Source organism: Olea europaea, chromosome 2, assembly GCF_002742605.1.
Source record: "Olea europaea var. sylvestris chromosome 2, O_europaea_v1, whole genome shotgun sequence".
NCBI classification, from domain to species: Eukaryota; Viridiplantae; Streptophyta; class Magnoliopsida; order Lamiales; family Oleaceae; genus Olea; species Olea europaea.
The window spans coordinates 27,595,685-27,618,518 of NC_036238.1; the positions used below are offsets into that span (position 1 = coordinate 27,595,685).

General features: G+C 35.4%; 2 protein-coding genes and 2 pseudogenes across 2 annotated transcripts; 1 reads left to right on the forward strand and 3 right to left on the reverse strand.

Moving 5' to 3' along the window:
• Positions 1–5,730: 5,730 nt before the first annotated feature.
• On the reverse strand, positions 5,731–6,866 carry LOC111376398 (annotated as a pseudogene).
• Positions 6,867–10,967: 4,101 nt separating this feature from the next.
• On the reverse strand, positions 10,968–14,875 carry LOC111369322. The gene is made up of 2 exons (XM_022990803.1): positions 14,659–14,875; positions 10,968–13,404 (listed from the first exon to the last, which is right to left on the reverse strand). Exons 1-2 carry the CDS (start codon positions 14,663–14,665, stop codon positions 11,315–11,317), a joined length of 2,097 nt encoding a protein of 698 aa, XP_022846571.1. The 5' UTR covers positions 14,666–14,875; the 3' UTR covers positions 10,968–11,314.
• Positions 14,876–16,031: 1,156 nt separating this feature from the next.
• Positions 16,032–19,851, forward strand: LOC111369365 (annotated as a pseudogene).
• Positions 19,852–20,042: 191 nt separating this feature from the next.
• On the reverse strand, positions 20,043–21,338 carry LOC111369355 (calmodulin-like). The gene is made up of 2 exons (XM_022990844.1): positions 21,067–21,338; positions 20,043–20,580 (listed from the first exon to the last, which is right to left on the reverse strand). The coding sequence occupies exons 1-2, from the start codon at positions 21,143–21,145 to the stop codon at positions 20,207–20,209; spliced, it is 453 nt and encodes a 150-aa protein (XP_022846612.1). The 5' UTR covers positions 21,146–21,338; the 3' UTR covers positions 20,043–20,206.
• Positions 21,339–22,834: the final 1,496 nt, after the last annotated feature.

The window sequence follows — 22,834 nt, forward strand, 5'->3', positions numbered from 1 at the left end:
TCATCCCTTCCCTTTGTAAATTTGAAAAAACGACCGGGTTCTATAATTTTCATCTTGTGGAAATTACATGTTACGAAACCAGTTTTTGGATCACTTCCATTTTTTCCCGTTGAACCGACGAGCCCAATTCAATTCTGGGATAGAGATGATTAATCCTCTTGCCATTTTGTGGGGAGAGAATTCTTGGTTAAGTGAAACTAGAATGTATTTCCATATGGCAGAATTAGATTAGCTAAGTAACAAGTTCCACAATACTAAAGTTCAGTTGATTGAGTGTCGAATAATACTATACATTATACATGCCAATTGTCAGTTATTACTACATTGAAAAGAAAATAATCTAGGACTGCAGCCAAATTTTGGGTGATATTGCTTATTGTCTTGCCATGTTGTCTGGTAGTTTTCATATGTACACCAGATTATTGCTATAATCATTAAAATCTTTCTATGAAAATGGAGAAAAGAAAAAATTACCAGAATGCCCCAACTGGCCCCCCTCTCCCTTCACCCCTGAACCAGTTGACATTTGTTGGTGGTTTGGGCTCAGAGGTGGCCCTGAGGGTGCGCGAGTTGAGCGACCGCATGGGGTCTCAAAATTGTAGGGGCACCAAAAAAGTTTTGTTATAATTATATATTTATTTATAATTAAATATTTAAAATATATATTAATTTTAAAATAATTTTTTTTATTATTATGCATAAGATATTAAAATTAAGAGTAATGTGACTAACTAATTATAAATTTCTTGAATATAATATTTTTAAATAGTATTCCTACCTTAAATGATGCAAGGGAAAGTGGCCAAAAGAGAACAGGCTGAGAAGAAGGAAAAATTGAACAATCGCCTTTTCCGATCATTTTTTTGGAGAAAAGAATTAAATAAACTAATCGTCTTTTCCAATTGCCTCAAAGATAACTGAGGCAAAGAAGAGAGAGACCAATCATCTTTTTGGAGAAATCATCTTTTTCTCCAATCATCTTTGACCTGGCTCCAAAAAAATTCTCTAGTTTCCATAAGCGACGTTGACGATTCGTATTTTTCATTAAACTGTCGCTGAAAATCTGAATTACTTGTTATCTTTTCTTTATTATCTTTTCGTCAATCTCGTTCAGTGATTTTACTAATTTGAATTCGCTTTGTAAGAACTTGTTAAAATTTGAATTTGTGATCATCTTGATATTATTTCAAGACATGTAAATTTTTGCGATCTTGACGGCGAAAATTTATTTCAAGAGTTTAAAGTTTTGCGAAATCTTTTACCAAAAGAAATAAAGACGGTTTTTGATATATTGACTTATTTGAAAAGATTGGATTGCTTCCGAATACATGTATTGCTTATAGAATATCATTGACAATTCCTGTAACTATCGCATCTGTTGAAAGAAGTTTTTTAAAATTGAAGTTATTAAAATCTTATTTGCGATCAACCATGTTACAAGAACAATTGAATGTATTAGCTTTGATATCTATAGTACAAGACATTCTAGAAAATATTGATTACGAAATTTAATTAGTGAATTTGCTTCTAAAAATGCAAGAAGAAATATTTTTACATGATTTGTTGCATTTCAAACTTTACACTTGATATATATTTTTTTTTTCAAGATTTGCTTATATGGAGTTGCACGAAGAGGCTAGTGGCTTGGATGATTCTTCGTTGATGACATCTAAATTTTGATGAAGTCCGAGGGATGTTTTTGAGCTTTATTTATGTTTTTCTTGTTCATGATTGTGAAAAAAATATTTTTTTCAATGAAATAATATTATTGAAATATTTTTTTAAATATATGTTTTAGTTACTTGAAAGATGCACAATTTTAAAATCTCGTATAGGGCACCCAAAATCTTAGGGCCAGCTCTGTATGGGCTGATATTTAATTTATTAATTTGTTGCCATTAGTTCTTGCTGGCAGAGCTATGGCTGCTGCCTGGGAAAGTGTAACAGGTGATATTCTCAATTTGGTTCAGACAAAAGTCTTAAATCAAATTATTGGCTTGAAAGCTGAACAGTGCTTCAATCTTGGCTTTGATAGAAATCTTTCAGATTGGCACTTCAATTTGTTGAGCATGTGGGTTGATTGAAATAAATACATTGGAATGATTAAAGGAATAAAGTAATGGCTTATTCATTGCAATTAATCTACTCATGGCTTCAAGGTGAACTTCGGTGCACCAACACGATATATGAAGTTGTGATAGGCCTTCTTGAGTTACAAAAGCATTCTGAAGCAAGAACACTAGTGAATGCAAGTTTGAGCCTTCACATGAGGAATAGAGACGGCTAATGATAAAACAGACAAGTCGAAAAGTAAAGTTTTTCAAAGCTCTTTTATTGTTGTTGTTTCATTGTATGTCACCTAAAAGTGATCCATATCCAAGTAACTTTCCTCATTAAGCAAGACACAAACTTCGTCGTACCCATACTAAGTTTTGAAACAGCCTCAAAAAATTGCAGTCTTCACTGCCACATTATCTGACATATGAAGGCAATTCTACACAGGTTTGGGAGTTCAAAAGAAGCACTAATTCCACCAAGGATGGTTTCTAACATGCAAGAGAGTAACAGTACGCTTGGTATGAGTATTAGACATGATCGAACACTAGAAACAACAGAGATTATGACTATTTTTCTCCTTTTTTTTTATATTGTCTAGTAGAATATACAGTACCTCACCAAACAAGCTCTATAAGTTTGATAGGTAACATAATGACTGTAGGAATAATGCTTCTTGTACAAAGGAAAGTTACAAAATTGGTTGACAAATACACGTGTGTGGCCGAGATAAAAAGCACTTGGACAGCTGTGATTTTAAAAGAGAGAAGTGGGAATTAATGGCGCCAAAAATCAGAGACTCTATTGTAATAATACTCAAATCCAACATTTTTCGCAATCTTTTGCAGCTGAGCTCAATGTACAGATGTAGCAAAACTCCAAAAATTTTCCCAGCAAAATTCCAACAATTTCTTCAACGACTTGTGGCAAAAATCCAACAATTTCTTGAACGACTTGTAGCAAAAATCCATAGAATGACTAGATAGCAAGAGACCCAGTAGCGACGCCCAACGGTTGGTAGCGAACCTCCAACAATTTCCCCAACATTGTGTAAAAAAAAATCCAAAGATTGGCCAGGTAGCGAGAGACCAGCATCAACAGCGCGTCTGACCTCGTACCTCCATTTTTTTCTTCAGTCCAATCTATCTTCTCCGGTTTGTCTCCTCCATCTCCTGGTGTGGGGATGAGTATTGCATTTATGTGTCAATGAGAGTGTTGCCTAATGGAGTCATGGCTACAAGACATCACCTTTGCGCTTGCAGGAATTTAGCAATCAAAATGGCATTCTGTGCGTGAAATTAGGGTTGGATTTGAACTTGAGCTTGTTTTCACAAAGGAATTTTGGTCTTATTCAATATCGAACCACTCCCAATTGGTACAATGCAGGTTGTTATCTCACAATCCATCAAGTGAATTTAAATTGCTTCTTTAACTTTTAACTGCGAGAAATCAATATAATGTAGGTTCTACTTTGTATAAAAAAATAAGAATTTGGTTTTGGAATTTTTGTTTCTTGAACTGTTATCTATTCAGGGAACTGATATTAATGTTTCGATTTCGCCACTAGGTTGTCTCGTTCCCAGGAAGTGTGAAGAAAAGAAAAATAAAGAGATGTCATTGGTGTAGAGCAAGTAATAATTGATCTTGCAAGCAAAAATAAGCACCAAGACACAAAGTACATAAATTAACAATTATCATAAATTACAGTAACGGGATATTCATGTTAAACTCCAAAGTGAATATTAATTGAACTAACAAGGTACATAAATTAGCACATCTAGTGATACCAAAATCAACAAACACGCTGCACTAGACTAATGGACTAAATTGAAAATCACAACTTCAACGAAATTCAGAAACTCTTCACTGAAAATGCAAGCTTGTCCACCATCGAAGACGATACAAAATGTCATGCATTGTATACATAAATATTTGAAAAGCTACTGCCTACATAGATAGAAATTCATTAACCACAGTGCAAAGGAGAAAATGCATAGGATTGGAACGAGCAAAGAAATCTTGAGGAGTTTCATGCCTTGAATCTTCATTCTACCCCCACAGTGCAAACCTTCATTTTGTGTGGAACAGGGTTATGAGTGGAGGGTGAAAGTGGGGAAGTAGAAGGAATGAGTGTTGTGGGGATCAAGGTTTGGAAGGTGGGGACTACTTATATCAGTGATTTATAGATAGGCATCCTCTGTAACAATTTTCACAGGATGTCCACCGATTGTTTTGTTGCAGTCAAATGTCGCGACTCGACGCCGACGTCGGCTTCGATGACAGTGTGGAGCTGGCTAAAAGTGCATAAAGATGAAGAAAGTGTTGAAGGTGAGGCCTCCTCCGGAGGCGAGTACTTTGGAATTGAATACCTTGGAAGGAAGTGGGGAGTGGAGGAAGGAAATGGGGAGAGAGGAGAAAGTAGAGTTTCAATTTTGGGTAAATTTTGGAAGCAAAAGTGAGAGATACGGTACTTTTACAAGTAGCATTATTGTCCCTTTTTTTACAATTTTTCCCCTACAACGTCATTTTGTAAGCCGCATTTGTCATGCGATTTTGTATGTGTAGCGGGATCCATGACGATGATTGCAGCTCAAAGATTGAAGTACAAAACAAATTAAAAAATCCTAGATGTTGATGAATATCGCTGGGCTATGTGACGTGACAATATTAACACCTACCACTATAATAGAGGCAAGATGAACACTACAAGTAGAGAAAATCCAGTAGACATAGCTGGCAGAGAAAATGAAATTAACAGCTTATCCAAATGATACCAATGGACTTAATTGGTACAAAAAATTACACTTCTGTATGGAAAGACGTGATCATTTGTTCTGCAGTTATGTACAATGATAAGTTCAATCAACTTAATCCTTAACTCAGAATGTCGGAACTCGAAAAAGATGCAATGAAGAGTAGCTAACTCATATTGCATTTACTTAAAAGGTTAAAACAATAAACAGATACCGCACCTCTAGGTTTACATCAATGTTTGAAAAATCGGACCAGACCGGTCGGTTCAACCCGTAAAATCGGGAATCGGACCAAAATCCAGTCCGGTTATACTAAATTAACCGGTTATCTAATAACCGAAAAATAAGAAGGTTACCTTAAGGATGGAGACCTATATACTCACATCTTCACCTATGGAGCTCTTTTATAACCATTTCTTGAATCCCATAATTAATAAACTTCCAATGTGGGATTGACAAAATTTAATAAAACACACTTTCAATATACTTTCAATGTGGGATTGACAAACTTTAGTAAAGCACACTTTTTCAATACTATTTATGGCCACATGGAGCATGATTACACAATTAAATTACTCAATTTCTATAGATTGCTAAATCTTTTTTTAATCATACAAATTATTTACTAAAATTGAAATGAGTTTTTAAGTGATCTAAAAAATAAAAACTACTAAAATTTATATTAAAAACATACATTTGACATATTAGTATTTATTTTGAATTGATGGTGTAAAAATTTAATTATATATTGTTGTGAAAATAAAATTTAAATGTTTATAAATATTTATTTATCACCTCCGGTTTGACCCCGATTAGACCCCGGTTGAACCTTTTGATCCTCGACCCTTTCTGTTTACAGGGTCGATGCCCGGGCCGGATTTTAAAACATTGGTTTACATATAGGGAACAGATATTGGAGTTCTCATTCTTTATCCTGTACTAAATTGTTGATCATCTTTACCAAAGGAACAATTCCTTTTGTCATGATCTCTATCCTAGAAGTATTGTTGGCAAGAGCAAAAAGAGAGAGTCCAAAAAGTATGAGATCTGGAAGAAATAGCTGAGATGACAAGAATCCATGCCAATAACGAGGTTCTAAGTCGGAAAATGCATTAAAAACCCTTCGGTTGGCTTGTAAATCAAGCTTGAGAAGAATATCCATACCAAAAAAAAAGAACTCTCTTTGGCGTATCCTTTCTATTGGCCACCAATCTTTCCAAACCTCTGAAGACAATTCCTAACCCAAAAGGCTTCTCTCAGAGCCTAAGTATTGAACTATTGCATTGGTGACAATTGAAGCAGCAACAGAGTCCTTGCCACCATATATCCAGTCGATGAGTGCACCATCCCAGCTGTACCGCCAATCCCAACAACTCTTTGAGGTAACACTGAAAGAGGGCCCCCCATTGGAATTACACAATGCTTATCCTCTTCAATGCTTCTAACTTTAATACCTAAGTGACACAACCGAGCTACCATTCTTTCCTTAATATCATCCATAGGCACTCCAGGACGAGCTACAAGGGATGTTTCTTCAAGGAATATTCTTTTCGATGAAAATGGCATCGCATAGAGAAAAGTTGGAATCTTACTCTCTCTCCTTCAACTCTTTATTATTGTTGAGGTGTGAGTCGCACCAATCCATGAACACCATTTTACTTACATCAAAATGGTGTTCTTCCACTTCTGCCAAAATCCCATAGGCTACTTGATAGCCCGGATTATACGACTTATCATACTGTACAAGACATCTGGAAAATCCAATTGCATTAAGAACCACAACAACCTGAATAGTAACACCATCATTACATATCAACAAAGATTTTGATTCCTCGTGAATTACTTTCACAACCTTGGCTTGATGAAATTTAACACGTTTGAAATGCATTTCTGCATCATTTTTTATTTTAGCTGCTTCCTGTTTACCCTCCCATATGTTCTATCAGGATCTTTAGTTGTCTTGTCATCAATGAATACCATAGCACCCGACCAGGTGGTATCAAGACAATCCACTTGAAGTTTTTAATTGGCAATCACAGAATGTTTGTCTATCATTATTCAATTAAAATAAGTTTATAATTGTGAATTTTTAAAAAATGTGTAATTAAAAAAAAAACTTTCAAATTTACATACAAAATATTTTATTATACAAATGTGTGATTGAAAATGAGTTTGATAAAAAAGAATTTTGAAATAATGGTAAACAAACATGGACTAAATTTCACGATGCAAGAGAAAATATTTTTGTAATTTTCTTTTTAAAATGTTAAAAACTGTCATCAACTTTATATTTTGGCACCAAATATCTCAATTTTCCAAAATATAGCAAAATTTGTCATTCTACTATTTTGACCACTTAAAATGGTGAATTTTCTCTATCTTTGTGTGTGTGAGTGGGTGTGTATTAAAAGGAAAGAAACTAATTAAAAATAAAAGAAAAATTATCGTAAGAATTTTGAAAATTCATTCTTTTAAAACTCATATTCAATCATGCATTCTTCTATAAAATAATATTACACGTAAATTAAAAAAATTTCCTTAATTTTGAATCACACATTTTTCATCAATCTAATATTCGAAATGCATTCTTTTCCCCAAAATGGGGCTCAAATAATGGCTAAATCTTTTTAAAATTCAACAAATTCAATTCACTGAACTTTAGTTTACATTATTACTTGCTCACCAAACTATAAAATTTATCTCATTACGCATTCATCTATTCAATTACTTACCTATCCATCACCTATTTAATCTCCACCAACTTCAATTAATGGAATGTGTCACGTGTACAAACTTTAAATCTGGCCAATTGGGCCAAAATCGCTAAAAACCCAACATTATAATAACACGCTATTATGTAGCCTCAAAAAAGGGAACCCCCAACATCATGAACCCTAGCAATCGTCCCCAAAATCCCAGCTGAATGTTTGAATTAAAATATGCAAGGAGCAATGTGCAATGCCATATGTACTTAGCCCAGAAGGATATCTGCAATTCTGCATCAGAGAGGATTGCCGCAGAGAGAGAGAGGATTGGAAATGCTGTGAGTCTTGATATGACTTTCACATTGTTCTTCATTGTAAACTTTTTCTACGAAAAATATTAATTACTCTTCTAGTTATCAAAATGCTATAGGGTTTTGTTTCAAATTCAAGAACCGAGCGAAGATGTTTCACTGGAAAAAAGGGGATTTTTCCATAATGCTAATGTTCAGGGAAAACACAAAATGTTGGCAATCAGTTCTCTTACAATTCATTGATATTTAATAGGGAAAATTGTAGCCAAGGTATCCTGACCTGGAGGAGGTGATGGGGAAGCTGCTGGTTCAACCGATCGAGGGGAAGCTGTTTGCTGACTTATACTCAATTGAAGGGTCCAAATCTTTCGTCTATTAGTAGACTTTGCTCAAACCTTTCATTTGTACTATCGTGAGTGCCAAACCTTTGAAAAATTCGTAGCTCAAGTCCAAATTGATGGAAATCGTCAGTTTGGCCGTGTGTTGACTAAGAAATGAAAATTTTTATAATATTGACCAAATAAAATAAAGGCATTTTAGTCCAAACACAATTGCCCTTCACAAAATTCCTCCTCTTCTCTCCATTCCTCTCTTTAACATAAACCAATCAAAGTTCACCCATCCTGCCGACAACCATTCTCCACCCATCGTCGATGTCGTCCCACTGCAGCAAATCAACTGATCTAGAACATTCATCTAGATCTGAAAGATCCAGTGTCGAAATGGATGACCTAGTCTACGAACCCCAAAAAAAAAGAAAAAAAGAAAGGCATAATCCCGAATTTCGAGCCTTGTACCCACCGAACCCAGTCCTTCACTGCCACTAAACAACATAACATCTCTTGGTATAGAAACCCAGTCCTTCTAGGCTAACATTTCTTCTCTGATTTTTGTGGTCTTTGTATAGAAACGCACTACGCAAACACAATAAGAAGTTAGAAAAATAAATTTCTTTGTACAATGATTGAATGGAACTTATTTCGACCATAGAATCTAACAGGCCAACTCACCCCCGCCCCAAACTCTACAAACTTTCCAGACACAGAAAAAGGAAATTTAGAGAGAGAGCAAAGGAAGACATCCATCTGATCGCATTTATTGTGGTGGTATTGCGACAATAATGGTGGATTGTTTTGGTGGGATTGTGGGATGGGTGTCGGGGGTTTGTGAAGGAGATGATGACCCATTTTCCATTTTTCCTTTTTTATGGTAAAATGGCCATTTTAATCTTATGGTCAAATTATTAAATTTTTAATTTTTGGGATCAACTGACGATTTTGGTAGTCAAACTAACGATTTCCATCAATTTAGACTTGAGCTGCGAATTTTTTAAATATTTGGTACTCACAGTGGGACAAATAAAAGGTTTGCGCAAAATCTGCTAATAAATGAAATGTTTACCTTGGCTGCAATTTTCCAAAATAAAATAATTTAGCTTATTTAAAATAAATAAAATAAAAAATTAGAGAAATTCGGTTCTTGATCTAGAATTGAGAACCGAACCTAATTTGTCGGTTCTCAATTCAAATATCTGTTTCGGGATTTAAATTAAAAAGAACCGCTTAGTTCGGTTAGAGTCCAATTTGGTTGGTTCAGTTCGAAAATTTTGCCCAACTCTTTATCCATATTTTGTATTCTTTTAACTATTTAAAAAGACTCTATATAGAGAACCTCCCAATCCGCTAAACAGTCACATCTCTCGTTACATCAAGAATGTGCATACCCTTATGGATGACGCAGCTTCTCCATTTGGCGAAATGTTTTGGAGCAGAATTGGCACCACACCTGTTGAGGCGATTCAGCCACCCAAAGTTCAAGTTAGATTTTTCGAACTGTCCAAAAAAGGAAAGAAAATAGATAAAAAATAGTCTAATGAAAATAGTAATTTAACATCACAGAATGAATTTTGGCACTAACGACGAGAGGCAAATAAGTATTTTTAGTAAACGAAATTTTTAGACAGTATTTACTAAGAGGAACACCTTGTGTTAATTCAAGAATAAAAATGAGATGAAAAAAAAAATCTTATTCAAAATCAATTATCTTCTCATAATCCAATAACAAATAAAATAATAAATTGAGCCAAAGTCTAATTATTTAGATTTATTGGATTAAGTAAGCAGCACTAACGTGACCTAGAGAAAAGGTTACTCCTTAAACATTCTATTCACCAGTGCTGTGCCACCACATTCTGGCGGCGAGAGGGATAGGAGGAGTGAAGTCCAAGCCACTTATCAATGCATTTGACGTGGAATCCATGGTCGCACTGTGGAAGCACTCAGAGTTCATCTTCGTCGACAAACTCCTCCTGGCAAATTGCACAGTCGGAGAGGCTGTCGTTGTTGTCTGCAGTGTAGGTCAGCTTCGGAAGGTTCTTCAAGCCATTGTTGGTTGGTGCAACGCCGTTCCTATCCGAGAGTCTGATGTAGACAAACGTGCAGACGAATCCGGTGAGGAACATCGCTAATCAGATGCCGAGATTTACTAGCAGAGGCGAATTTGCGCCACTAAGAAAATGTGAACCTGGAGACATGTTAATGGATGCATCCGAATTTTTCCATATGTACAGAAAACCTACAGAAATCTCATACTGAGATGGATCCCAGAAAATAAAATAATGCAAAACCCCACCAACTTTGTTGTTGTGTCTGTTCTGTGTATATATTTTCTGTACACACAGCAACGTCCGATAATTATTAATAATTTTTTTAATTTTATTAAAATATTTAGATAAATTCTATCTAGAAGAACTCTACTTGGTTCTCAAAAGAAAAGAATAAATAAATAAATCATAAATCATAATTTTATAAAAATAGCCAAAAAAATTTCCCTAATTTTGAATATTATAATCAATGACATTAATCCTGTTTATAGAAACTTGAACGAGCATAAAGTTATTTAGGAAAATATTTATTTCCCCCCATTTTTGCTTCTACAATATATAATCTTTCTTTATTTTCCCTACTTTTACTTCTCGAAAGCCAATTAATGGCATGATGAATACTTTGGATGATCATTTTATGGCAATTTACTATATTCATCTTCGATCAAATTGTGTTAAATATTCCGACAAATTGCAATAAATCATAAAAATTGGCCCAAAAATATTCATTAGTCGACTCAAAAATTTTAAGGTCACATAGTGCAATGACAAAAAGCGCACACTCAATATCATTCACCTAAAATCATAGTATCCACCGAAAGCTATGTGGTCATTCCAACTAATATACAATAATTACCTCGATATACAAAGAAGCTGATTATCGTCAAAACATCTATCAAACAATTTAAACAAATCTCAACCGTTGGTACCTTTACAACAAGTAATGACAGTCGACACATCTCTATGCCAAATCTTTACAAAAAGCAAAAACAATTTAAACGGGATGTTCTTCAATTGCCTTTTAACTTTACCTATTATCTTCTACAACAAGGAAGCCGTAAATCCTGAAAAGGATGTCTCAAATGGACTAATAATGAAAGCTTACTGTTAACTAGATGTGTCGACTTCCTTTCCATTATCATCCTCGCGAATGTGTTTTTTCAACCTTCTCAACCAAATTTCATAATCCATAGGATAAGGTGTTCCGCAGAGGCTGTCAACATAATCTGCAAATGCTTTCAATACAGCTGAGATGTCTCCAAGCTTTTGTTGTATCAGCCTCCTTGACCAAGCGGTTTCTCTCCACTGAAGTGCCCCCTCGACTGAGTCCAGAACAGGCAAATCCCCACCGGAAGAAAAGTAAAGCATATATACCAGGCTCTCTGCATCAGAAGCAGAGCACAGTTTCCCCTCCTGAAGGGCAGAAGTAGAAGAGAAATGAAGGTTCATTGCTGGACGGTCCCTGTCTTCTAAAATAGCATGTCCCCAACCGATAAGGACGTAGTAAGGCTGCCTTGCACCAGATGTCACACAAATAACATTCTCAGGCCTGATGTCCCCATGCCGAATTCCCCCCAATGCGGCAGTAGAAAGGGCAGATAAACAATCATGGCAACATCTGATAGCTTCATCTAATCCAAATAGGCCCGTTCTAACCATGTCAGCAACAGTTGTGCCAACTGGGCTGGTTACCAGGACAGGAGTACCACACCATGGGTGGTCACAATTACCACCGGAGCTTGGTCTCCGACACTGACCGGGGTGAATTAACTTGCCTGATGCACTCAAATGGGGAATATACTTGCTGGACAAACCTCTCTGTTTCACAACACTCAATACTTTAGTTTGCCTCTGAACTTGATACCACAACTTCATATCTTCCCACGCTGGCTCTAGCTGAGAAGGATGTGAACCAACATACAGAAACAGATTCTTTCTTGGGTCTTCAACAGATGATGCCATATAATATGGGATCTCACCATCATTCAGCACTTCATTAATCTGATAACCGTTCTGCCAATCTGAATCCTCTATCCACAAAACAGACCCTACTTCTAGCTTCATCAACTTATCCGATTCAACTCTAGCAGATTCTTCCTGTACTTCAACAATTTCAGGTGAAGCACTTCTCTGCTGGAACCGAAACAAGCCATTTCCATTCACCCTTGTATCCCCTAACTGCCTCTCAATCCTTCTCGCTTGAAGACGGGAACTGTGATCGGCAGCTAGATCTTCAACCGAGTTCTTAGGCATTCCAGCATATTGTGTAATGGAATGAAATGTAGCAAAAAGTACCTGTAGAGCACCGATATCACCCCAGTTAGCATTTCCTAGCTTGTTCCAGATCATATCAATGGGGGAAATTGCAATTCGAGAATGATTTCTTATCCATGCAGCAGAACATTCATACACATTATTTACATCAAACTCCAACTTATTCAAATCACCTTCGACTTTTATAACACCACCATATTGACAATCGACTACTAGAACAAACACAGAATTCAAACTCAGAGGAATACTTGATCTGCTGAGACTTCTAGCGAGCAATACCCGAAGAGCAAAAAACAAAGCTTCACCTATAATTGGAACTGATGGCTTACAGTTATTTTCTACTGATGCAAGGGTTCCAGTGTCGGGCCTCAGAAGTGCTAATTCAAGAATATCATCCCACTTTCCTTGTGGATGTCTAGGGTTCTTTAGCATTATAGCTGTGGCACAAAGTCCTTCAAGTTTACCCTTAGCAATTGCTTTCTCAGCTTGGTAAAATCTCAAGTTCGCATTGTACAAAGAGGAAACAAAGAAAGGCATCGGCTCATTCTGCTGACCCCAGAAAGACTCCCATAAGCTTTTCGCACTCGCATGCATGAAGTCCTCGAGAGCAAGATAAGCAGTCGCTTCAACAGTACTGGAAGTTGATGCATATATAGCACTAGGCATCCGAATCAGCTGCTGAAAGGGAACACCTTCGAGTGCATAATCAAACTTCTGAATATCCACCAATTCGAAAGGAACATCAAAAGCAGGCATTGTATTATCTTCAGCATTATTCTCAATCCAATCTGTAAGCTTTTCAGTCAGTAGATCACTATCCAAAAATCTACGATAAAACACTTTTCGATCCTGTGCCCGACCACCTGATGAAATACTGGATTTTTTTGTACCAGACTCCAATGAATCCCGATCTGGGGATTTACCTGTGATATATTGAATTTTACACCTCTGTCAGTTGTTTTAGGGAATTCAAAATGAAATAATTTTGTGTTTACATAAAAAAGAGTCAGCAATTAACTTGAAACAACCTCAAAATGACACTAACTGAACAGAAGCAGAACCAGAAGCAAGATAGACACTCAACAATCCAACAAAAATTGGCAATCCATGATATCACCAAAAATGAACCACAAAACAAAAATAAGTAGATTAAACTGAATTTCCCGCCAGTTACAATAATTGTAAGGAACAGGTGTTTTAGAGAAGACCAATTTCATCATTAATGAGTTTTATGTCTGATGCATTTCGCCTCCCTGAATCAAAGTGAATGCAGAATGCCTTGTTGAGCTAGAAAACCTGAGAACATTCAATTATGAAAATGAGCCCAATAATAATGCCTAAAAAGAACAAGGTTGTGGAACACACTTCAGCAGCACAGTGGCTCATGTCCAGAGACATGCGCCTCAGGAATCAGGGTGTGCCTAGGCAAATGGCACTTAAAGCATAAGCTTTGAGGCTATCAATGAAGCTCTGGTGAGAGTCTCAAGGCGCAACCCTCGAGTGACTTTGAAAGCAAGAAGGACAATGCCCACAATTGTTAAAATTAAAATGTGCCCCCTCCTAGTTATTGCCCTTTACCTCCCTCCGTTATATCAAACAGTCATTCACCCTTTTCATTTTTCTATTTTCTTTTCTGGCTTATGTCATTGCTACATTTTCACCCTTAAGCACACACAAGCAATTATAATCAATGCCAGCAGAATTACCAGTTTATATTCAAAAGCTTCTTCAACCAGAAGAAGCACTTCTATTTTTTGAACACTAAAGGAGATCCATGCCAAAGTTCTTCATCTCCTAAAGCTGCCTCAAATACTTAAAGTAGAAAGGGTCATTTGATCAATCAAAAACAAATGTAAGAACAAAGCAGTATGAAAAGAAACCAAGAAATCTCCCCCCTTTGCCTGGATAGCCAAATTGTTTCTGCATATCCATTTTACCATTCCCATTGCACAGACCAAAAAATTCAAACACCAAATTATCCAACAAAGTACCAGGGAAAAAAAAAAAAACATACCAATCATTTCAATCATAGATATCCATCAAACTAAAATAATCTCGAAAAATTCAAAATAAACACAAAATCAAACAACAATTAGCAGAACACTAAATAAAAACTTAAAACCAATTCATAATTCAGTCAAATAAACAGAGAAAACAAAACGAAATTTAGGGTTTACCTTCCATAGCAGAGAGAAACAAAAAAAAATTGAATCCAAATGAATACTGCTTTTAGATCCTTGGCTTCAGAGCTGACATCAGTAAACAGCAAGTCTTTAACGATCCCAATATCCTCTCTCTCTCTCTATCTACAGCACACGCACTCTCTCTCTCTCTATAAGTATGTGAGTGCTCAAAAATGCCTCAGTTTTGACAGAAGCGTGTATTATTTTAGTCGCCTTTTTTTTTTTTTTAGGCTTTTTTAAAAATAATTAATAGTTAATAATGATTGTGCCTGTTGTGTTCTGGTGCTTTTTATAAATAGAAAGATACGGTTACGTACAATGTTTGATGCGTGAAGTCTCAAAATTGAGAAAATTTTCAGTAGGACGGTGCGATCGTCCAATTAGGGTGCACCATCTCGACGAGTGATCCACCACTGACCACATGCTCCCGAGATTTGTGGGTCACCAATTGAGGTGGCACCTCAATATTGAGTGGACGCACCATTCACCCGATAAAGATTCAACCCTTGAAATTAGTTATGGATCTCACAATTTGTTGAGGTGAATGTAAATCTGTTTATTTGTGTTCCTTTTACACGACCCATATCATTTTTTTTTTATAACTTTAAAGCTCTCTTAAAATTTTGCAATAAATAAATTAATTATCTTTATTTTAAAAAAATTTAAAACTGAAAGTCAATAAAAATATTAAATTACCCTTTTCTATTTTTTTTACTTTAGGGAATCCAACTTGCTTTGCATGATTCAACTATACCACTTATTCATATTTTTTTTTATTTGATTTATGAAAGAGAAGAAAAAAATTGTTAGGATAATATATTGCACCTACAAATTATTTGTAGAATAATTCCCTATGTGTGCATTTTTTTGGTCCATTTTGATGAAAACCAATCAAAAATTGATAAGTATCCAATTTGTGAAAATTCTGTCACACTCCCCCTAGACTTGTAGCATCACCCTAATTTGTATGCAATGCATGTTATAGTGATTCACAAATTATCGTTAAGTCAATATATATTATTGTATTCTAAATTTTTTCAATATCAGTTGAATATGAGTAAATTTAATCTAGATCTCAATCGAGAATTCATGCAAGGTGAATTTGGTGGGAGAAACATAGTTTGTTGTAGGACGCTCTTATGCAAATTCAAGGATTGAAATGGCGGACATTTATTTTATTTTATTTTTTTTATTTTATTTTTTTTCAAGGATGATAAACAACTTAAGAGACCTTGACGCTAAAGGGGGAAAAAAGAATGGGGATGGCATTGCACCCAAAGCCATAGGTTAGTGACGAAGGGCACAATTTTACCTCAAATTAAACATAACGTTAGATAATTTGAGTACCCACATTTTAAGTTTGGGGCGTTAAAAGAAATTAATTATACTTCTCTCTCTCTCTTTCTTCCCCCTCGCTGTGTGCATTGTGAAGTCAATTTATCGATCAGAGGAGGATTTCGCTTTCTGATTTTCATTTTTGTGGTATTTGGTAAGTCCCCTTCTTACATCAAAATCTCACTGAGATTCCATTTCGAAAGGTAATATTATCATCTGGGTTTTTGTTTATTTTCATGAAGCTGAATCCAGTACAATTAATTTTCTAGTTTTGTTTGAGAATTGGAGTTATAAAATGACCAGGTTTTCTGATATATATATATAACTGTGTTTTTTTATTCAGTGGTCGAACTAAGGTGGAATGAACACTGTTAATTCCTTGCTTCATCTAATTCTGATCTGAAAGGATTCTCTTTTACGTGTAAAGTTCTTTTCTTTGATGATTAGACTTAAGGGCTTGATTTTTCTTTGTAGAATTATTACTTGAAAGACTAAATTTTCTTTATTCAAGATTCCACTGACACTGTGTGTGACAATTTTTTTATATTAGTATACTTTTCTTGAGAGCTAATTTTTATTTTGGTCAACAGAGCAATTCATTATGAAATTTTGAGTTGGGAAATTGATTGAAAAATCATGTTTTCGAGTTTTTGTCTATAAGGGATGTATAGGTTGTTGAAATACTGTTGTGATTTTTATTGCTTCTGTGCCCCTTTCATTTCTCATTTTCTCATGTTTTATGTTTTCCAATTTGTAATTTTTGTGGGGAACTATGCTGAATGTCTTCTTTTTTTCTTCTTTCGTATAATAAATGAACTTACTTGTATAAATCTTTTGTTAGGAGGTATTTCTCTTCTATAGAGCTAAAAACCTTTTTATCTCATACTATCTCAATACGTCTTCTTATGATGATGGAATAAAGCGAGGCCTCTCTCAGCAAGCAAGATGAGATCCCCATTTCTCTCCGATCCTTAAAAGGATAGCTAACTGAGTAGCCTCTGTAGAGGTACTCAAACTGGATCATTTATCGATTTCTAAATCCTATAATGATTGTTCTAATGTATCATGGAAATTTTCTTTCCTTTGTTTGACATATAAATCTCAGATCTTGAGAGTCAATTAGTTTAAATTTGTTTTTAGAAAATATTAGGTACATAGTATTCATTTCATCAAGCATGCCAGATCGCAATGAATTAGTATAGAATGGGTTTATGTTCTTAATCGCATGTTTCACATGTTTACAGCAGAGTGACTTGCATTGGTTACTTCTTCTGTACTAGGCTCAGTGTTGTTAACTTCTGCATTTGCAAGTTGGTGGCATTGTTTTCATGGCTTACAACAATGTAATTCACAGTTTTTGGGGTCGTCTTGTGTTTCTTTTAATGTAGGAACTAAGCTTTTTCCTTCTCTACTGTTCCATTTCGCTTGCTTGGCACGATTTTTTTTTTTTTTTTTGGGGGGGGGGGGGGATCTTGGGTTTTTTTTGACTTTTGAAAAAAAAATGTTCAATCATATCAGTTGGGGTCGTCTTGTGTTTCTTTTAATGTAGGAACTAAGCTTTTTCCTTCTCTACTGTTCCATTTCGCTTGCTTGGCACGATTTTTTTTTTTTTTTTTTTGGGGGGTGGGCGGGATCTTGGGTTTATGTTGACTATTGAAAAACAAATGTTCAATCATATCAGATTTGTGCAAAATAGGCCTAATAGTGGATATAGTTCACGAACTTGTTATGGTTCATTTCTTATAGACCATTTATGGTGTTTAGTTCTACTTCATATACACTTTAATGGATTTATTTTCCTATGTTGAATATAATAGGCAATCTCCTCACAAAGTGAAAGAAAAAAAGTTGCTATTTTTAAGAGTCTCAGGATTAGTGTTTCAGCCTTTCAATGGACCCTGAATTTAAGTGCTTGCTCCATTGTTTTGCAGGATTTTTTGTGTCTTGGTTATCGAGTCCTCAGAATCCATTCGACAAAAATTTAGGGGAAAACTTTGCTAAAGTACTGACTTTTGTTAGCAAAGTTACAGGCCGTTTGGAATCTTTTCGCTTTGCAGAATCTGCTATGGTATTGTTCCATTTTTTTCTCCAATGAAAAGTTCATATCTTGGTAGTTAACATTTTTTCTTGCCCCCAATGGGGTAAAGAATCTTTAAAGCATTGGCTGTAATAATCCAAGAATCATAGGAAGAAGTAAGCGATAGCGAACCTGAATAATTTATCGTGTTTTTCTTTGCAGAATACAGTGGTTAAGTTAATAACTTAACGGTGAAATGTGTCGAGTTTAGCTTCTTTTTTTTCTTATATAGATTATGCTATGTGTTTACATGGTTTCACGTTCTCATTTATTTCGCTGTGCCGACTATTGTAGGCAACCAATGAAAATCGTCCCCCAAATGTAATAAAACAGCTGGCAAAAGAATTGAAGAATCTTGATGAGGCACCTCCTGAGGGCATTATAGTAGGCGTAAATGATGATAACTTTTCAATTATATATGCTGATATCGATGGCTCGGGTATGATTTTCCGCATTTAGTCTTTTCCATTTTTGTCATCAAAATTTTTTCCCGGATTGATCATCTATAACCTTGCAGCTGGGACTCCATTTGAGAACGGTGTTTTCCGTATGAAGTTAATATTGTCCAATGATTTCCCACAATCCCCTCCCAGAGGTTGTGAACACATCAAAGAAATATAAGCCAAGTTTCTTTGGTTTCTTGATGTCATTATTTCATATGTGATGGACATGTAACCATTTGGGGACCCAATTGGTGCATTTTTTAGGCTATTTTCTGACCAAGATTTTTAATCCAAACATTTCCACCAATGGTGAGATTTGCGTAAACGCATTGAAGAAAGATTGGAACCCAAGTCTCAGACTGAGACATGTTTAGATTGGAACCCAAGTCTCGGACTGAGACATGTTTTAATCATAAGTTCTCTCAAACTTGGTGGTTTATCACCACGTATGTTCTTTCCATAGAGATTGATAGATCCGTTAACTTCTTAAGTGAATATGTTCCTTTTCGTCTTCTTTTGAATGACAGGTAATCAGATGCCTGTTGATTGAGCCATTTCCTGAATCAGCTTTAAATGAGCAGGCTGGCAAGATGCTGCTTGACTATTACGAGGAGTATGCTAGACATGCAAGGTTAGGACGTTTCATCCTAGTTTTTATTTCCTTCTCTTTATGACGTTTCATAAGTAGGAAGATGATGCCTCTTATTCATATGGTGCTAAATGGACTTATCTTTCTTATGAGGTTTACTGCACTATTGGTCTTTGATACTGTTTAGCCCCATCAAGTACTTGGTGCCGATCATACATAGTTTCTCTTGATGTATGAATTATTTGTGACTATATAATGAATTATAAAACATGCTTTCTAAGCTGAAGATTTTTTCTCGGGGTCTAAAATGATAGGCTTTACACTGGAATACACGCTCTCAAGCCAAAGCTAAAGTTCAAAACAGGAGTTATTTCCGAGTCTACCACTATCCGAAATGTTGATCAGACAAATTCCTCAGTTAAGAGTGCTGACCAGAAGGGTGCAGTACCAGGTGCCACATCTCCATTAGCCCCAAAACTCGAAAATGGACAAGATCAGCCAGTTGTCATAACTTCGACCACTGAGATGGGAGTTGGCGGATCAATGACAGCTCCATTGACACAGAAGAAAGATGGGCTGTCAAAAGCTCCCACAGAAAGATGGATGCAAGAAAGAAAAGCTTGAAGAGATTGTAGAAGTTTCATGGATTTTGTGGCTGATGGTTCCTGTTTATCCAATTGAACATAATTTTCTGATAAATATTCATCTTTCCTTGATATATTAAATTCGTTAATTTCAACTCACCTGCTCCTTTTTAGTATTTTGCTTTTGGTTTTTTTAAGGTTTGGTTCTGCATTATTTCTTGAATCTCTGTTCTTGTATATTTTAGAATTAGAGGAATTCATGAATCAAATAAGCAGAAGTACTCATAGATTCCAAGAATGTGAAGAGGTTATGCAAATCTTCTCAAGAACTTAAAAAGGGCAGACGGAAATTTAACAAAAACACGACCCAAAATATATAAAGATGAACCTCCATCACATACAGAGCATTACATTATTAATAGGATGACGAAAAAGGAAACTAGAAACCCAATACACTATTACACTATCCATTATTTTTACATTCATAGAATTAAGATTTGGTTAAGGTAGAAAATCACTTGGCCATCATAATCTTGACGAACTCTTCATAATTGATTTGTCCGTCACCATCAACATCGGCCTCTCTAACCATTTCATCAACTTCCTCATCCGTCAGCTTCTCGCCAAGGTTTGTCATGACGTGGCGCAGCTCAGCAGCAGAGATAAACCCGTTCTGGTCCTTGTCAAAAACACGGAATGCCTCCTTCAGTTCCTCTTCAGAGTCGGTGTCCTTCATCTTCCTCGCCATAAGGTTCAAAAATTCCGGGAAATCAATGGTTCCGTTACCGTCAGCATCCACCTCGTTAATCATATCCTGGAGATCGGCCTCCGTTGGATTCTGTCCCAGAGATCTCATTACAGTTCCTAGCTCCTTGGTCGTAATGCAACCTGCGCAGAACATTTGTTATAATACTGTTTACATGATAAAGCTACAAAAGGAGATTTGTTAATCAGTAATACGACCAAGTCTCCCTCCTTTCATGATAATTTGACTTCTACTCTGAAGAACTAATGGTTTTTGTAACCATATTTTTACATGATTATACAATAACTTCAGTATTTTCGTCAAATTTCTCAAATAAATAAAAAATAAAAAAAAAATCTGTTCAGATAAATGACCTAAAATCAAACGACTCCTCCAAAAAATTGTATCCTTGACCTTAAAAGTAAAACCTCACCTTCATGACAAAACAAGAGTAGCTACTTCAAACCCGCAGCAATTTTTTCATAAACAATCAACGAAACAAACAAATCCCACATGGAAAATAAAAATAACCCATATCCAAAACCCAAACAAAATCGTAAAAAAGAAAAAAACATACGTGCGTGTGTGAAATGATAAAAAATGGAGAAAATTTTGAAGAATGATCAAACCATCGCCATCCTTGTCAAATAGGCTGAATGCCTCCTTGAATTCAGAGATCTGATCCTCCGTCAACTGCTCAGCCGCCATTTCTCTTCTTGATTGTTTTCTCTGTTGATTGTTGAAGAAATCAGAGAGAAAAAGAGAGATTTTTTCTTTAATTTGTACCTGGTTGGCTGGATTTTGGACAAAACAAGTATGCTTTATACATCAGCAGAATAAGAGAGAGAAACTATTATTCTATTATCTTATCCCATTTGAATTAAATGGAATATTTTCTTTTCTTTTAATTATTGGCCCTGAATATGGAGAAAAAGTACAATATTTTTTACATTATTTTTGACAATCATCACATTACACGAAATAATAGTCGGGCCCACTCGTGTACAGCTACAAAGTGAGTGTGCAGCAGATGAGCATTTTTCATATGGAGAAAGATGACAGAGTTTGCTACACACTCAGCATTTTTTTTTTTTTTACAAGGTGTCCTATTCTAGACTAATTCTTGGGTTTGTGATCCGGCCCCTCTTCACACAGTCCGGTTAATCGCAGGATGTGCCTCCAACTGGCCAGGGTCAGAGCGCTCCCCACCTGGTCTGACAAAGTGCCAAGCAAGCCAATCCAAGTTGCACCTTGCCTTCCAAGAATAATCCTTGTTGATTAATCAAAAGCTTGTTATTTGTTTAATTTTACAATTAAGGGGCATAATCATAATAACTTAACTTGACCGGAGTAACAAAAATCTTTCCCAAAAATATTTTTAGTCAAAATGAAAGTTAAAATATTACATTTTTTTGTTTTTCGACGGGTTTATATATTTAGCCCCTGTTTGAATCACATTATTGTAAAAATGAAAATAAAAAATATAGTCATTATAGGTCCCACATAAGAGATAAAAAAGTCAAAATGACGACTTGATGTGATAAATAATGGTCATATTTTTCATTTTAATGAGAAAATAATGGTGCTCAAATATGACCTTATTATTAGCGGGGAGTATTAGGGCCTATTTGGGAGCGATTTTTTCTCCTAAAAAATTGATTTTTTGACCGTTATTTTACTATTTCAACCATCATATTTGATTTTTTCTCTCACAGGTGAACCCCATTTTTCTTCAAACGGTCAAAAAATCAATTCTCAAGATCACTCCCATACAAGCCCTTAATAACGAGATAATCCTAATAACTTAACTTGAACGGAGTGACAAAAATCTTAAAGTCCCAAAAATATTTTTAGTCAAAATGAAAGTTAAAATATTACATTTTTTTGTTTTTCGACGAGTTTATATATTTAGCCCCTGTTGTAAAAATGAAAATGAAAAATATAGTCGTTATGGATCCCACATAAGAGATAAAAAGTCAAAATGACGATTTGATGTGATGGATAATGGTCATATTTTTCATTTTAATGAGAAAATAACAGGGCTCAAATATGACCTTATTATTAGTGGGGAGTATTAGAGCCTATTTGGGAGCGATTTTTTCTCCTAAGAAATTGATTTTTTTACTGTTATTTTACTATTCCAACCGTCATATTTGATTTCTTCTCTTACAGGTGAACCCCACTTTTCTCCTAACAGTCAAAAAATCAATTTTTAAGATCACTCCCAAACAAGCCCTTAATAACGAGATAATCCTAATAACTTAACTTGAACGGAGTAACAAAAATCTTAAAGTCCCAAAAATATTTTTAGTCAAAATGAAAGTTAAAATGTTACTTTTTTTAATTTTCAATGGTTTTATATATTTATTATTAGGGGGGGGGGGGGGGGGGGGTGTT

Coding starts and splice junctions, on each gene's coding strand:
- LOC111369355 (XM_022990844.1), bottom strand. CDS start 21,145: ATGGCGGCTGAGCAGTTGACGGAGGATCAGATCTCTGAATTCAAGGAG. Junction 20,581..21,066: donor ATTTGACAAGGATGGCGATG/GTTTGATCATTC, acceptor TGTTCTGCGCAG/GTTGCATTACGACCAAGGAG.